This window comes from Dipodomys ordii, unplaced genomic scaffold (genome assembly GCF_000151885.1).
Source record: "Dipodomys ordii isolate 6190 unplaced genomic scaffold, Dord_2.0 Scaffold6, whole genome shotgun sequence".
Lineage (NCBI taxonomy): Eukaryota > Metazoa > Chordata > Mammalia > Rodentia > Heteromyidae > Dipodomys > Dipodomys ordii.
In genome coordinates this window covers 11,389,689-11,406,199 of record NW_012267222.1, presented here as the reverse complement: position 1 = coordinate 11,406,199, position 16,511 = coordinate 11,389,689, and the positions used below count along the sequence as shown (strand labels likewise).

The window sequence follows — 16,511 nt, the reverse complement described above, 5'->3', positions numbered from 1 at the left end:
TTTTTTTCTTTTTTGCTTATGTGGTGCTGAGGAATCGAACCCAGGGCCTCAGGCATGCAAGGCAAGCACTCTACCACTGAGCCACCTTCCCAGCCCCATGTTTTGTATTTCTTGAAGAAAGTTTTAAAGACTATCCTTTTCCAGGTACCTGAGTGGCCCCAGTTCAGGCTTGGTGGTTTCTCATTGTCTCCAGGCTCCTCCCCCAAGCCATTCCCTGCACAGCAGCCAGAGGGTGCTCTGACATCCAGCACTCCTGGCCTCTGACCCCTGGGGCACTCCATTGCCTGTCCAGCTTGACCTTCATGGGCTTCTCTTCCACTGACCGCAGCAAGCCACATGGGGAAGCTTGGGGAGAATGTTGCTGATGGGTAGAGTCATGTGACATTCACTCCTACCTGGTGTAGCTCTCATGAGACTAGCATGCTGCTACATCTCCTGCCTTACCCCCAAGTATTCCTTCGCTCCATTTCTCCAGAAGCCTTCCCTCATAAGTAGCTGATCCTCAACCACTTAAGTTTTGAGGCCCAGAGCAATCTTTTGCCTCCCACATTCTTCAGTGCCTACCTCCTTTTTTTGTCCTGCTAACTCCTTTTCTTTCAGCCTAGACTCAAGTGCTACCTCCAGAAAGCCTCCTCATACCTTGTATGTGTGTGCGTGTGCGCACATGTATGCATGCACCTGTACACACATGCCAGTACTAGAGCTTGAACTGAGGGCCTGGGCACTAACCTTTAGCTTTTTTGCTTAAGGCTGGTGCTCTACCAGTTGATTCACAGCTTCACTTCTGGCATTTTGCTAATTAATTAGAAATAAGAATCTCACTGATTTCAAACCTCAATCCTCAGGTCTCAGCCTCCTAAGTAGTCAGGATTATAGGTATGTGCCTGGCTCTACCCTCTACCCTCTGTCTTTATTCAGGTTTCTATAAGAAAATACCATCGAGTGGGTGGTACATAAATATCAGAAATTTCTCACAGCTTTAGAGGCTAGGAAGGCCAGATGGAGGTGCTAATGGATGCAGTGCATGGTGAGGTGTGGGACTGACTGTATCCTCACATTGTAAAAAGGTCGAGGGGTCTCAGGCCTCTCTTCATAAGAACTCGCGGTTCTACCCCGTGACTCTTACGCACTTCTCAAAGGCTGCATCTAGCACTGCTACCTTAGGGGTAGCAATTCACTGTCTGAAAGGAGTCCCCACCATTCAGACCATCAGCCCTGGGGCTGAATTAGCTTCCATGTAGCACTCTGTCTCACCCTGTGTTACAGTTGTCTGCTAGGAGACACACCCTGACTTGACACCCCCACAGCCTCAGCGCCCAGCTCAGGGCCAGGCACACAGCAGGTCACAGAACTTCCATAGAGCCAGGGTCTGCGGGGATCTGAGCAGTGCCCACACCCATCTCCCCTCAGGTACTGGAAGCTGGACCCTGCCCAGGTCTATGCCAGCGGCCCCAATGCCTGGGACACAGCCGTGCATGACGCCTCTGAGGAGTACAAGCATCGCATGGTAGGTGAGCCGGGACAGCAGGCCCCAGGCCCCCGCCCCCGCCCCCGCCCGTCCTCACCCAGCCTTCCCGCACTTCCAGCACAATCTCTGCTGTGACAACTGCCACTCACACGTGGCGCTGGCCCTGAACCTGATGCGCTACAACAACAGCACCAACTGGAACATGGTGACGCTCTGCTTCTTCTGCCTGCTGTATGGGAAATATGTCAGGTGAGCTCACCCCCTACCGCACCCCTCCAGCTGCTCCTCCAGGGGTCCCCGCAAGGCCATTGCTGCAGCCCTTCAGTCAATGAGGACGACTGGATCAGATGCTAGTGGGAGCCATGAAAGTTCTAAAATGGCAAGCTCATTTCCTGGTGGAGAGCAAGATGGTCAGAGTGCCCCCATCAGGCACTACATAACCTCCATAGCCTCCCGGCTGCAGCTGTCCCTGGTAAAATGGCAGTATGAGTCTGAAGCTGTGACTCTCCAGAGCCCTGTGCTGAGGCAGTGTGAGTAGATGGCAAGGTGGTCACTTCCCCTACAGGGTTAGATGGGACTGTGAAGCCACAGCCCCCTGCCCTGTGAATTCCAAGACAGTCCCAGATGACAGGAAAGAGAGAACTTACAGCCCATCATGGCGGCACCTGTCTGTAGTCCCTCCTGCTCAGGAAGTAGAGATCAAGAGCATCTTGGAGGGTTGGGAAGGGGGCTCAACTGGTAGAGTGCTTGTCTTACATGCATGAGGCCCTGGGTTCGAGTCCTCAGCAACACATAAAAACAGAAAAGGCTTGAAGTGGGCATTGTGGCTCAAGTGGTAGAGTGCTTGTTGTGAGCTGAAGAGCTGAGGGACAGCACCCAAGCCCAGAGTTCAAGCCCGTGACTGACAAAAAAAAAGAGGATCTCAGGCAAAAAGTTAGACCCTAGGCTGGGAAGGTGGCTCAGTGGTTGAGTGCTTGTCTTACATGCATGAGGTCCTGGGTTCCATTTCTCAGCACCACATAAGCAGAAAAAGCCAGATGTAGCACTGTGGCTCAAGTGGTAGAGCACTAGTCAAGAAGAGCTGATGAACTGAGGGACAGTGCCCAGGTCTAGAGTTCAGGCCCCATGACTGACCAAAAAAAAAAAAAAAGGCTGAGATATGAAGATGGAGAGAATTGGGCTGGGCGCCAGTGGCTTACGCCTGTAATCCTAGCTACTCAAGAGGCTGAGATCTGAGGATCACAGTTCAAAGCCAACCCAAGCAGGAAAGTCCATAAGATTGTTATTGCCACTGAACTACTAAAAGCCGAAAGTAGAGTTGTGGCTCAAATAGTAGTAGAGTGCTAGCTTTGAGCAAAAGAAGCTCAGGTCAGTGCTCAGGCCCTGAGTTCAAGCCCCAGGATGAGGACGTACACGAAAAAATGAAAAAAGTAAGCTGGGTGTGGCTCATACCTGTAATCCCAGCTCCTAGGGAGGTGGAGGTGTGAGGATCAAGGTCCCAAGCCATCCTTAGCAAAAGTGTTAGACCCTGTCTGAAAAACAAACAAAAATCCAAAGGACAGGGGCGTTGTTCAAGTGGTAGAGAACTGAGAGGCTCAGTAATTTGCCTGTGGTCCCCCAGCATGGCCACAGCAGAGCCCGGGCTTGGGAGCTCACTCCTGGGCTAATCTGACTTACCCCTGTCCAAGCTTCTTGGGTCTTCTTTCCTCCCAGGAAGGCTTTTAGAGGTCCCCTGGGAAGAGCATAGCTGTCATCACACTGAGGCAGAGCCAGGGTTGAAGCCAGCCCAGGCCCTTGACTCTCAGCGCTTCGGCTCCAGTGAGCTCCACGAATACCTGTGCACCCCATGCCTCCCTGTGGCAGGGGGTGCTTCTGGCTTCCACATGTACACTGACATGCTAGAGAGCCTCTCCTCAGGAAAGGGTGATTGTGGGCCCAGCCAGTGAGCCCCAAAGAGGGTAACACACAGAAACCTACTAGTCCTTCCGGCCGCATCAGGTGGGGCCTTGCCCTTGGCGGACCGCTGCTGGGGTGAGGCTCACCTGGCCCCGCCACTGTGCTTCTCATGTCAGCGTCGGGGCCTTCGTGAAGACCTGGTTGCCCTTCGTCCTCCTCCTGGGTATCATCCTCACCGTCAGCCTGGTCTTCAACCTGCGGTGATGGCTGCCAGACCACGCCCCTCTGCTCACGGACCCCTTCCCCTCACTCCCATGACAGGGTTGCTACAGGGGGGCTGGGCTGGGCTGGATAGAAAGCTAGGATGGGTGCTTCCTGTGTCTCACTGGCTGCTCAGAAGTCCCCTGCTCTTCCCCGGGGCTCAGGCCCTGCCCTGTGGCCCCTCCTCCTCCTCCAGGAGGGCCTTACTTCCCTCACAGCGCCTGCCACTGCCACACCCAGGGCCGGGTGCAGACAGGGAGGGTGGGGACCCCGGCCCACTGCACTTCGGTGGTAGCTGTGTCCCCAGGGCGGTGGGGTGGGACCCCAAGGTGTGCACCTAGCTCCCCGGAGGCTTCCCAAGGCCTCCTTTGGTTGTTTGCCTGAGCTACCCTAGGGTACTTGCACTCCATCTTCCGGTGTCCGCTAGCCTGGCAGCACCCATCCCCTACTCCTAGGGCTTCCAACACTTAGGCCCAGCCCAGGTGGGGTTTTGTGCTGAACATGGCGGTGTGTGAGTGGCCTGTCAGCGGCCAGTGCCATCGGAGAGTGGAGGGAGCTGCTGTCAGAAAGGGCCCTGTGCTGCCCTCCTCTCCCCCTGCTCCACGGGCTCCTCTAAGGGGCTTCCTGGCAGGAAATAAAAGTTTTGAGTCTCTGAGTGCTGCCTGTCATTGTTTCATCGCCCCCCCCCCGCCCCTGTATCCCCCAGTCTTACCTTGGTGGTGGCCTTGGCGAGTCTGCCCCCAGGAAGAGATGTGGTTACCAGCACCATGGTTGAGTCTGTGTCCAGTGCCGGCAGCATAGGGGTTGCCAGTATCTCTCAGATGTATGCTGTCCCATTCCCCTGCCGGTGTCCCATCGCTCCGTCTCCAGTCTGCGCTGGAGGCAGGGAAGTGTCAAGAGCTGTCCCATGATTCCTGCAAGAACTTGGCAGCAGAGTTGAGCTTGGAGCCTAGCAGGCCAGATCCCTGGGCCTGCCTCACCGGGCGCTGTCAGCCCTTGATCCTGCCTCTCATGTTGCCCACCTTCCTTTGTCAGTCAGGGACCACTCTCCTGCCGTTACCAAAACCCTGCAGGCTCCTCACTGCTAACATATCTAGGGGTGCTCGCCCACCTGTGGACCTGTTGAATCGGGCTGCTTTCCTGTGACCCTGCTGAAAGGCTGCTTCTGTAGTTCGTGGCAGAGTACTCACTTAGCACATGTGAGGCCTTGGGGTCCATCGCCAGTACCACATAGGAAAGCCCAAAAAGTCACTGAATGCTTACTGTGTGCCAGGCTTTATAATAAAGGGCTTTTCCTCACAACAGCCCTAGAAGGTAGATACCATGACCCCATTCTTCAGCTGAAGACATGAACACCGGGCATAGAGTAGGAAGAGGAGCAGTGGTTCAAACCCAGCAGCCTGGCCCTAGTCCCCTGTCCCCAGTCACCCTAGAAGGTGGCCTTGCTGGGGCCCAAGGAGACAAATTGGGGCAGTTCCTTCAAAAGACATTGTGTTTGACTAACAAGAAGGTAGTGGCGAGGTGCTGGTGGCTCACCCCTGTAAATCCTAGCTACTGAGGATTAAGGTTCAAAGCCACGGGGGTGGGGGGGAAGGGGGGGACTGGGAAGGTGGCTCAGTGGTAGATTGCTTGCCTTGCATACATGAAGAGCCAGCCCGGGGTTCGGTTCCTCCGCACCACATAAGCAGAAAAAGCCTGAAGTGGCACTGTAGCTCAAGTGGTAGAGTGCTAGCCTTGAGCTGAAGAGCTGAGGGACAGCGCCCAGGCCCAGAGTTCAAGCCCCATGACCAACAACAAAAAGCCAGCCCTGGCAGGAAAGTCTGTGAGACTCTGATCTCTAATAAACCACCAGAAAACGGGAAGTGGCACTATGGTTCAAGCGGTAGAGCACTCGCCTTGAGCTGAAGAGCTGAGGGACAGCACCCAGACCCAGAGTTCAAGCCCTATGACCAACCAAAAGAAAAGAAGGTAGAATAGATGCTGAAGGTGTAAAGCCTTCCAGCTGTCCAGTGAGACAGCTGCCGTCCCTGTACTACAGAGAGAACACGCGGCTGGTGGAGGCTTGAGCAAGGCCAGATGATGTAGAACTCAGGTCTGCTGGCTTTGGGGACCCTGCCTCCACCAGGAGCCTGGAGGGCAGAGGCCAGCCTGGAGTGAGCATGGCTGTGAACCTGTAGCTGGGCAGGAGCATGAGAGACAGAAAGGGAATTAGCCAGACTCTAAGGGCATAAGAGATGAAAAGAGCCAGATTTACTGTGGCATCTGAGGGTCAGGCTTGGTTGGATAGTCCAGAGAGGGGACCAGCTGTGCAGCCCAGGCCTGTGTGAATCAAAGTGGCTGGGTGTAGAGGTCTGGCCATGTTCAGAGACTTCGTGGCTGGCTGTTGATGCCTCCCAAACCTGAGGAATGACAAGTGCCATGTTCAAACAGCCCTCGGACAGCCTGAGAGAGAAGAGCAGAGGAGGCCAGTGTGACAGCAGAAGCCAGGGAAGGCTTCCAGAAGAGGCTGGACAGATGATGGGGCAGGGAGGGGGCAATCCTCGAGCGCCAGGGGCAGCTTACGAAAGTGCTGACTTGGAAATGAAGTTTCAGGTGGAGCCAGGTGCCCGTGGTCCATGCCTGCCATCCTAAGCTCTGTGAGCGGCTGACATTGAACTACTGTTCCAAGCTGTCTTGCATATGTGAGGTCCTAAGTTAAAACCTCGGTATTGGAAAACAAAACAAGCCTTTGGGGGTGACCTCTTCTGCCCAAGAGCAGAATACTGTCCCAGAGGTTCAGCCTCAAAGCCAATGTCCCTAGAGGCAGAATGCGAACTCAGGAGTTCTCCATAGATGAGGGTTGAGGCTTTTACCTTGAAGAGTCCAGTTCTCAAGAGAATGTGACCAAGGGTGACAGAGTTGCTAGTCTGTGGCCAGAGTGTTGGTGACACACGGGGCAGTGGGTGCTGAGATGGCTGTGGGCACTGGACTATGGGTTGGAGAGGGGATGCCTGGCACCTCCTACGTGCCAGCCTGTAGCGGGCACTTGCATTTCTCTTTTGCCAGGCTTCTTGCATTCTGCTATCTAGTTTGCATGGGAAGAAATGGCAGCTCAGATTGGTTAAGAGACCTGCTCAAGGTCACATAGTGGCAGAGCAGGGATCTGCTTAGGGTTGCATAACTGCAAAGTCTTCGATCCCTCCATTACACTAGTTCTTAGAAGTGTCTGGCTTTGCTTTCAAAGCAATTTCCTATTAGCAACTCCCTGGGCAGAGTGGGGCTTCTGCCCATTCTGCAGCCCGGCCAGCTGAGGCCCTGTGCTGCCTCTGTAGAGTCAGGTGGGCCTGTTCTAGTTACAGAGTGAGTGGGGCCTCACTGACTCACCCAATCAGCTCTAGGTTCTCTGAAAGCTGCTGTGGGGCACACCCTGGGAGCCATGGTCCAGGCCCGGTTTTGCACCAGGCCCTGCAGAGGTGTTTCCTCCTCCTCCCCTTTTGAGCCCTCCCCCTCCTCCTGCTGGCTGGGGCAACTGCTTGGCTGGGCGAGTCAGCCTTCCTCACTGCACTTCTGGTCCCTGAGACTCCTGCTTAGGAGGGCTGGAGTCACCCGCGAAGGGGTCCATCCATTCCCTACTGGACCCCTGCAGGTAACACCTCACTGTCCGCTCTCCTGCTGGGGCCCAGGGTGGGCAGGCACTGCTGCCTGGCATCTTGGCCACCTTTTGGCACCTAGGGGTGGGGGAAGCAGGAGCATGTCTAAGGCTGGGCTGGCAGGACAGATGGACAGACTTCTTTTACCAAAGGGTCTGAAAAGTGCCTAAAGAGGGCAGAGAGGCCAAAACACTGTGTCTGCCTCTGGTAGAAGGGGCTCTGGGAAGGGGGACACCCGGCTTGGATGCCCATGGCCCAGCCCAGAACACGAGCAGGCTCAGTAGTTCTATTTCCTCCCCCCACACCCCATATACCTGATGAACCCCAGAGTGCACACTACAAAACCCTGTCCGGTGTGGCAGACAGCCTAGAAGGAAAAGCACACACCCACAGAGACTGTCACCCCACTAGTCAGCCATTTGGCATCACACACACACACACACACAGCATGCATACTCAACAGAGACAGAAGCTCTGACATACCCTGCCACCAAAGAGCCCAAAACTGTTCAGGACAGCCAGCACCTTAGGCACAGCAGAAGTGCAGGGAAGTTGTAGCCCTTGCACACACGGGCATTTACATGGCTTTGTGCGTGTGCAGACATGCAGAAGTCTGGGGCCCTGAAGCAGGGCAGCAGGGGAACGGCTCCATTTAGACATTGACTCAGCTGGGAGGGGACGAGACAGGGCACATCCAAGACCTATTTATGAGTTGTCATCTCCACACCTCACCCCTACCTGAAGCCCTGGCATGGGGGTAGGGGAAGGGAGGAGAGACCCCTCAGGGGGCTCGGTCCAAGGTCAAACAGAGTGCTGGGTCCCTTGCCACGTCCACACGCCCCTCTTGGCTGGCGAATGTTTTCCTTCCGGAATCACTGTGGTGCCTGGCTAGTAGCTGCTTTGCCAGCCAAGGCTTCCAGCCAGGTGTGTGGGGAGGAGGGGGCTGAGCTATTTGGCCAGTGTGGAAGGCTCAGAAGCTCCTGGTAAGGGGCAGGCATGGCGGTGGGGGCACCCAGGGTTGGCAGCCTGATGGGAGTGGGTGCTGCGGTTACTCTGGGGAGAGGAAGTTGCCTCAGACAGGAAGGCCAAATGGGCCAGGGCAGGGTGGAGGTGAAGAGGGGTAGGTGGGAACAGACCCAGGCGAGGGGATGTGCAGAGGTGTATGGTGTGTGCATGCACAGGTATGTGTATGTGCATGCACACGTGCTTACACTAACTGCATGGAGGGCAGGGTGTTTTGAGGGGAATGGACTATTCCTAGCTTCAAGGAACTCACAACCCAGTCACAGGAGTAATGAAAGTGGGCAAAAGTCAGGGCTTTGTGTATTTGGGAATGTGTATTTGTCCCCAGATTTATGTGTGTGTGGATGGTCTGTCTCCTTTGTGTGTGCACACCGTGTGCACGTTTCAGAACAACCCATGACAGCTCTTAGGCATGAGTCCATGCCTGCGTCTGCACAGGTCCCTTCCTGGGGGACAAGTGTGCAGGTGTGCACCTGCCTGTCTTTATACAGTGTACATCGGTGACCACAGGTACTTGTGCCTCCATGGCCAGTGTGCGCATCTGCCTGAGTGTGCTGTCTCGCCGTCCATCTCAGAGTGTGTGCATGTATGTCTGTACTGTGTTTGCTTGAGGAGAAGAGGGCAGTAGTTCCAGAATGTGCTGTGGATCTGTTTAGAGACTGACCTGGCCCTTGGTCTCCTCCAGGAAGCTACGTGTGCCCATCTGGGGCACAGCCCCAGCTAATGCCCCAGGGGGGCCACCCATCCTAGGAGAGGACTTGGGCCCTGCCCTCCCTCCCCATGGCACATGGGCCAGAACCTGAGGCCGAGGGGCTGCTGGATCTCAGCTTCCTAACAGAGGAGGAGCAGGAGGCCATTGCCACTGTCCTCAGACGAGATGCCCGCCTACGCCAGCTGGAAGAGGGGCGAGTCAGGTGAGCCAGGCGCCAGGAAGAAGGGGCCTCAGGCCTGCAGAGGCTTGGTAGCTCCCACCCTGTCTGTCTCTACTAACATGATGCCATCTGATGGCTGGGTAACTCTCGAGTTCGTCTTTTGTTTTGTTTTGTTGTGGGTCGTGGGGCTTGAACTCTGGGCCTGGGCGCTGTCCCTGAGTTCTTCAACTCAAGGCGAGCACTCTACCCCTTGAGCCACAGCGCCACTTCCGGTTTTCTGGTGGTTGATTGGAGATAAAAATCTCACAGACTTACCTGCCTGGGCTGCCTTTGAATCATGATCCTCAGATCTCAGCCTTCTGAGTAGCTAGGATTACAGGCGTGAGCCACCAGTACCTGGCTTCTTGATTTCATCTTTTGGTCACCTCTGCCCTTGGCCTGCTCAGAACCTCTCAGGGTGGTTTTACCTGCTTCCTTTCCAGCCTCCCTGCTTCCAGGCCTGTCCCTCTGGTCACTCACTTTGGGACCAGACAATACTTGTATTTAATATCCTGTTGAGGGTCTGGGAATGTGGCTTAGTGGTAGAGCGCTTGTCTAGCATGCATGAAGCCCTGTGTTTGATTCCTCAGTACCACATAAACAGAAAAGGCCAGAAGTGGCGCTGTGGCTCAAGTGGTAGAATGCTAGCCTTGAGCAAAAGAAGCTCAGAGACAGTGCCCAGGCCCTGAGTTCAAGGCCCAGGACTTGAAAAAAAAAAAATATATATATATATACATGGATGTATATATCTTGTTGAAACCTCCCTTGGAGGGAGCTACTCCTGGACGTGACTCACAAGCCTCCCTGCTTGGCCCCTGAAAGCCTCTTCCCATCTCATCTTTCCTGGGGACCTGGGAAGGTGGCTCAGTGGTAGAGTCCTTGTCTTGTATGCATGAGGCCCTGGGTTCGATTCCTCAACACCACATAAACAGAAAAATCCAGAAGTGGCGCTGTGGCTCAAGTGGTAGAGCGCAAGCCTTGAGCTGAAGAGCTGGGGGACAGCGCCCAGGCTCAGAGTTCATGCACCACAACTGGCCAAAAAAAAAAATCATCTTTCCTGTGAAATACATGCACCAAAGCAGAGGAGCACAGGAGCCACAAACAGTGGCTGAAGACAGAGAGACACTTGGACAATTTCCGGGACCCTGAGCACCACTTTCCTCAGCTAAAATAGTGCTGAAGCCAGGCACTGGTGGCTTATGCTTACAATCCTACCTAGCTACTCAGAGGGCTGAGATCTGATCATCACAATTTGAAGCCATCCCAGGTCAAAAAAAAGTTTGCGAAGACTCTTATCTCCAACTAACCAACAGAAAATAAAATAGGTCTGAAGAGTCTTTGCACAGAATTAAGGATTATGCAAGTATAGTCCATAATAATCAATGATCAATAATCATCAGAAACTACTCAAATATTCCCTCCTCTAGGAAGCCCTCCTAGATTCCCACAACAGAGCTGGCCTATCTTGTATTCTTTTTTCTTATCTTTTTTTTTTTTTTTTGGTTGGTCAAGGGGTTTGAACTCTGGACCTGGGCACTGTCCCTCAGCTCATCAACTCAAGGCAAGTGCTCTACCATTTGAGCCACAGCACCACTTCTGGTTTTCTAGTGGTTAATTGGAGATGAGTCTCATGGACTTTCCTGCCTGGGTTGGCTTTGAACCACGATCCTCAGATCTCAGCCTCCTGAGTAGCTAGGATGACAGGCATGAGCCACCACCGCTCGGCTTCTGTCTTGTGTTCTTTCTACACGTACCTCATCATAAAGTACTTCTGTCTTGGGCTGGGAAGGTGGCTCAGTGGTAGAGCGCTTGCCTTGCAAGCCTGTGACCCTGGGTTCGATTCCTCAGCACCACATAAGCAAAAAGAAAAAAGCCGGAAGTGGGCTGTGGCTCAAGTGGTAGAGCGCTAGCCTTGAGCTGAAGAGCTGAGGGACAGTGCCCAGGCCCAGAGTTCAGGCCCCACGACCAGACCCAAAAAAAAAAAACAAGATAAAGTACTTCTGTCTTTTGGATTCTGTCTCTCCAGCAGTCTGAGCTCCTGCATTGCAGGGGTCAGGTCTGATTTACTGTTGAGTTCCTGGTACCAAACTGGCACAGAGTGGGTGGTAGGAATATTCCTCAGTGGTGACAGCCACGCCCTTTGGTCTCCTCCAGCAAGCTCCGGGCCTCACTAGTAGACCCTGGTCAGCTGAAGATCCTGACAGGAGACTGGTTCCAAGAAGCACGCTCTCAACGGCACCATCATGCCCATTTTGGCTCTGACCTTGTCCGAGCTTCTATCCGCAGGAAGAAGAGCTCCAGGGGTAAGAAGAGAGAGCACTGGGGATAGGGAGAGGGCCCCATACTGTATACCTTCCAATGGGTGCTATTCATCCCTGGGCTATAGGTGGCCATTGGGCATCACCAAGGGCCTCTCCTTGGGCTGGGGGTAGGGGGTCACAGTCAGACTTCCTGAGAATGAAGTTTCAAAAACTTCTCACCTGGGCCTAGGAGACCAGGCTCTGGGCAGTGATGGGGAGACTGAGGCTGAGGCTTCTGGGAGAGAGGCTGAAGAGGAGCCAGAACTCAGGTGAGGATGCACTAGGGAGGGGGCAGGTGGCTTCTAGTATCTAGCCCTCTCCCTTGAAAATCCCTTCTCTTTCCTCCTAGGAAAGATGAGGCCCCTGGACAGAGGCGCAGTGAGACCCAGGTGAGCATCTGCTCCTAGTGCCTCCTCAGGATGAGTGTGCTGGGGAACCAGGAGGCCTGAGACACACTCTTTCCCTGCTCTGGGCCTCAGTTTCCCTTTGGCCAAGTGGTAGCATGGACCCAGCCATGGAACCCCCTAAATCCAGCGAGTAAGAGTACATAGGTGTGAGGTGGATGAGGCTCAGGAGCAGGGAGTCAGGCCAGCCCATCCGGAGGGGCAGGCCCTGGGATGACAGGGTGTGAAGTACAGGCCAGACTGGTCCTGCAGCTGGTTGCCAGCCCTGCCCTGAGGGTTGCTCTAAATCTGAAGCTGGAATAGCCAAGCTGGATTCTCTGACCTCTGACCTTGGCATGACCTTTGCCCCTTTCCCCACTGGCACCCACTGTGATCTCTACCCCTTGATTTCTTCAGGAACCTGGTTTCCCCTCACCATATGCCTCCCCAAAAGCTTCAGGTCATGAGAAGAAGCCCCAGGACCAAGAAGGTGAGAGGGCGCAATGAGAGGTTGTGGGGATCTGGGGCGGCTGGTAGGGACCCCAGCCGCCAGACTCATCTTCCCTCTCCCGCCTTAGTCGCCCCTGGGGGACTCCTGGCCCACACTGGGGCCTGGGTCTGCAGATCTCCGGGGTTCGCTGGGGCACGGGGTGGGGGGCGCGGGCTCGCTGGCTCACAGCCCGTGCCCCGGCCCCGCTCCAGCCCCCAGCCCCGGGGGCCCGCAGGTGCAAGTCCCGGAGGCGGATCCGGAGCTGGAGCCCGCGCCCGGGGCGGAGCCGCGGCCCCCGACAGCCCAGGTAGGCCGGAGCGGACGGCGGCTGCTCCCAAGACCCGGAGCGGATCATGGAGGGGCGTGCCCCTTCCCGGGGCTGCCAGCCGTCGGCTGTGAGCAGCGCGGCCCGGGGAGGGGCGGCGAAGGAGGGGGCGCCCCCGTCACTGGCCCCCTCTGCAGACCGAGCAGGCCCCTGAGATCCTGGAGAACGGGGAGGAGACCCCAGCACTCGAGCCCTCACTCAACCGCATGCTCAGCAGCAGCTCTTCTGTGTCAAGCCTCAACTCCTCCACGGTGAGGGGGGGGTGAAAGAGAGAAACCGGGGTACCAGATCGGCCCGGCCTGACCCCGCCCTCACCCCAACCCGCCGCCTGGAGGTGCCCTTTACCTCTCCCCATCGCCCTGCGCCCCCCAGCCCCAGCCCCGACGTGAGCCCCACACCCCCGGGCCGGGCCTGACCTCCCTCCCGCTCCTGCAGCTGAGCGGCAGCCAGATGAGCCTGGCGGGGGAGGTGGACGCGGGTGCCGTGCAGGTGCGTGGCTCCGTGCACTTGGCGCTGCACTACGAGCCGGGCGCCGCCGAGCTGCGCGTGCGCGTGATCCAGTGCCAGGGCCTGGCAGCCGCTCGACGCCGCCGCTCCGATCCGTGAGTGCCCAGCGGGGCGGCGGCTGGGAGGGGGGGTGCCCCCGCCATGCCCTGGCCTCGGGGGTCACTGGAGGGCACTCAGCACGAGGCCTGGCACATCTCCAGGTCCCAAGTGCTCAGGGTGGTGGCTGGGGACCCACCCCCACCCCAGGGGTGGAGAGAAGCCTCTGGAAGGCCCCTTAAACCCCTAGCCTTCACCCTCCTTGTCCCCAGCTACGTCAAAATCTACCTCCTCCCGGATAAGCAGAGCAAACGCAAGACGGCAGTGAAGAAACGGAATCTGAATCCGGTGTTCAACGAGACTCTGCGGGTGAGGCTCCGGGAGGAGGGAGCCGCGGGGACGCCCCTTCCCGCAGGCCTGGATGGCGGGAGCCGCCGTGCCCGGGCCTCCAGTTTTCCATCCTGCCCGGGCGACGGCAGGGAGACCCCGTTTGCGCCTTGTTTCCCAGCGCAGCCATTTTTGCAGCCATATTTTTTAGCATTGCCATTCTAGACCCCCATGAATGCCCTTCGGGGTCCCCCAGAAATCCATCCTGCCTGGGGCGTGGGAGAACCAGCTCCATCAACACCGATGCCAGGGCACCAGCGGTGCCCCACTAAAGCGCACCGCCTGTCCCCAGTACTCCGTCCCGCAGGCCGAGCTGGCGGGCCGCGTGCTGAGCCTGTCCGTGTGGCACCGCGAAAGTCTGGGCCGCAACGTCTTTCTGGGCGAGGCCGAAGTGCCCCTGGACACGTGGAACTGGGACTCTGAGGCCACCTGGCTGCCCCTGCAGCCCCGGGTAAGGCAGCCGGGCCCGCGTGGGGTCATCGGAGCCCGTCTTGCCCACGGACCCCGCATTCCACACACACAGCCTCCCCTCTGCCTTGCAGGCCTAGCCCTCCAGGAGCTGGCTGGCTCTTTCCACCCATCCCTCTGTGGAAACCACGCCCCTGCGCCCCGCCCACTCATCTAGCCACACCCCCTTGGTGTCTGAAGACTCCACCCCTTGGCGGCCCTTTCGCTTGGGCCTGCCGGTGACTAGCCCACCTCTGGCTCCCCAGGTACCCCCTTCCCCCGATGAGCTTCCTAGCCGCGGGCTGCTCTCCTTGTCCCTTAAGTACGTCCCTGCCGGCTCCGAGGGTGAGTAACCGTCCCACAAGAAGCCAAACTGGTTGGGCCCTGGGAGACGGGGGGACCCTGGTCCCACGGAGGAGGAGGTGGCCTGAGCTTGAGGAGGTGACTCTGCCTCGCAGGCGCGGGGCAGCCTGTGAGCGGGGAGCTGCACTTCTGGGTGAAGGAGGCTCAGGACCTCGTACCGCTGCGCTCCGGATCTCTGGACACATACATACAATGGTGAGGGGCTCCAAGGCCTGGCTGTGTCTTCCTGCTCCTAATCTCCACTCAGTCCCTTCCCTACATCCCCGATTGCCCACTGAGCAGGGGGAGCAGGGGTGAAAAGAACGCCGTGTATGGTCTGAAATCAGGGAAACTGAAGACAACTTTAAGGAGCTGCATTGCAGGGTGACTGGAGGGCGCCTACAGGACTTACTGTAGGACTTACTGGAGAGCTGAGGGACCACCGTGGCCCTCAGTGAAGAACCTGAAAGGCCAGCCTGTGGAGCTGGGCCCTGAACTTGTAGTTGAGGGGTTTTTTGTTTTGTTTTCTTCTTTCTAGAGATCAAGCCCAGGGCCTCACATGGGCTAAGTATATGTTCTCTAAGTATATGTTCTCTATATGAGCTGTTCCTCCAGCTCCACTGATTTTCAAAGTGAACTCTGGGGCTCTCTGAGGGAGCTTCTCCACTCTGGGGGAGTGAAGTGGATGTAGGCCTATCAGCGTCTGGATTCCCAGTCTATTCTCTCAGCTACTGTACTTTAGGGTAATGGTTGGTTTTTACAGAAAGGGTTCTGAGGTGTTGGAAATTAATTGGCCTGGGTGGGGTGATATAGCAGGGAGTCAGAGCTGTCATCCAGCAGTCCTGTAAACAGCTGTCAATTTCAAGGCAAGAGACCTGAAAGTCCGCTGATCGCAAAGCTTGTGGGGCAGTGAAGTCTGGATCCCCGGTCTCAGGCTGGAGTGAGGACCCTCTCTAGGGAGAAGGGGCAGGACTCAGTGACTAGCTGGAGCTAGAGGGTATGAGAGGGTAGTCATCTGATGCCAGGCCCCCTCCTCTCCAGCTCTGTACTGCCTGATGACAGTCGGGCCAGCCGCCAACGTACAAGGGTGATTCGACGCAGCCTTAGCCCAGTGTTCAACCACACCATGGTTTATGATGGCTTCGGTCCTGCTGACCTGCGACAGGCCTGTGCTGAGCTCTCCCTCTGGGACCACGGGGCCCTGGCTAGCCGCCAGCTGGGGGGCACACGCCTCAGCCTAGGTACAGGTAAGCAGAGCAGGGCCTTGAGGGAGCTGATCTGGGAGGCAGGGACTCAATTCATGGCCTTGCCCTTTCCTGAGCTCTTTCTACTGAGAACTGGGGGTGGTAGCAGGTTTTCCTTCAAGCTGCAGGGTCCAAGGTGACCATGCCTTCTACCCCTGCCCACCCACATCCAGGCAGCAGCTACGGGCTGCAAGTGCCCTGGATGGATTCCACACCCGAGGAGAAGCAGCTGTGGCAGACACTCCTGGAGAGGCCGTGTGAGTGGGTAGATGGCCTTCTGCCCCTCAGAACCAATCTGGTCCCCAGGGCATAGCTAGCCCTACCGAACGCCTCCCTGGCTCACCATCTCAGAGCCTGCCCTTGGTTAAAGTCAATAAAATCTGTCTCAAGGACAATAAGAGGCTGATGTTTGCTGGGCAGGGAGGTAAAGTGTTATAAGGAAGGAGCTGGGGGAGTGAAGGAGGCCAGATCTTTAAGGAAACACAGACACAGAGACCTCAAGAGGTTGTTCATTAGATACTCCCTATACATCTCTGAAGTTCAAAGACCAACATTTACATTTTGTTTAATAGTCTTTGGTTCTGAGTGCTGGGAAGGTGGCTCAGTGGTAGAGCACTTGCCTTGCATACATGAGGCCCTGGGTTCGATCCCTCCACATAAGCAGAAAAAAAAAAGCCAGAACTGGTGCTGTGGCTCAAGTGGTAGAGTGCTAGCCTTGAGCTGAAGAGCTGAGGGACAGCGCCCAGGCCCAGAGTTCAGGCCCCATGACTGGACCCAAAAAAAAAAAAAGTCTTTGGTTCTGGGTGCTAGTGGCTCATGCCTATAATCCTAGCTACTCAGGAGGCTGAGATCTGAGGATCGC

General features: G+C 56.4%; 2 protein-coding genes across 3 annotated transcripts in view; both read left to right on the top strand.

Annotated features, from left to right (window-relative positions):
* Positions 1-4,280, top strand: part of Tmem222 (transmembrane protein 222) — a 12,310-nt gene extending 8,030 nt beyond the window's left edge. Inside the window, exons 4-6 of the mRNA XM_013035530.1 lie at positions 1,411-1,507; positions 1,587-1,717; positions 3,541-4,280. Of these exons, the coding sequence (XP_012890984.1) occupies positions 1,411-1,507; positions 1,587-1,717; positions 3,541-3,628 (316 nt within the window). The 3' untranslated portion in view covers positions 3,629-4,280. The remainder of the gene's footprint in view (positions 1-1,410; positions 1,508-1,586; positions 1,718-3,540) is intronic.
* A 2,862-nt stretch (positions 4,281-7,142) lies between these two features.
* Positions 7,143-16,018, top strand: Sytl1 (synaptotagmin-like 1). Of its 2 annotated transcripts, none has more exons than XM_013031297.1 (15): positions 7,143-7,250; positions 8,963-9,191; positions 11,343-11,491; positions 11,682-11,757; positions 11,817-11,877; positions 12,289-12,361; positions 12,574-12,668; positions 12,824-12,937; positions 13,122-13,288; positions 13,502-13,598; positions 13,909-14,067; positions 14,330-14,408; positions 14,522-14,621; positions 15,447-15,652; positions 15,823-16,018. In XM_013031297.1, exons 2-15 carry the CDS (start codon positions 9,058-9,060, stop codon positions 15,960-15,962), a joined length of 1,650 nt encoding a protein of 549 aa, XP_012886751.1. In that variant the 5' UTR covers positions 7,143-7,250; positions 8,963-9,057; the 3' UTR covers positions 15,963-16,018. The 2 variants fall into 2 exon arrangements, with proteins under 2 accessions (XP_012886751.1, XP_012886742.1); XM_013031288.1 differs by having other exon boundaries at positions 11,679-11,757.
* The last annotated feature ends 493 nt before the right edge of the window (positions 16,019-16,511 follow it).

Excerpts from the sequence above, each read along its gene's own strand:
- Sytl1 (XM_013031288.1), top strand. The coding sequence starts at position 9,058 with ATGGCACATGGGCCAGAACCTGAGGCCGAGGGGCTGCTGGATCTCAGC. Across the intron at positions 12,362-12,573 it reads GAAGCCCCAGGACCAAGAAG|CCCCCAGCCCCGGGGGCCCG; the intron begins GTGAGAGGGCGC and ends GCCCCGCTCCAG. Across the intron at positions 13,599-13,908 it reads TGTTCAACGAGACTCTGCGG|TACTCCGTCCCGCAGGCCGA; the intron begins GTGAGGCTCCGG and ends GCCTGTCCCCAG.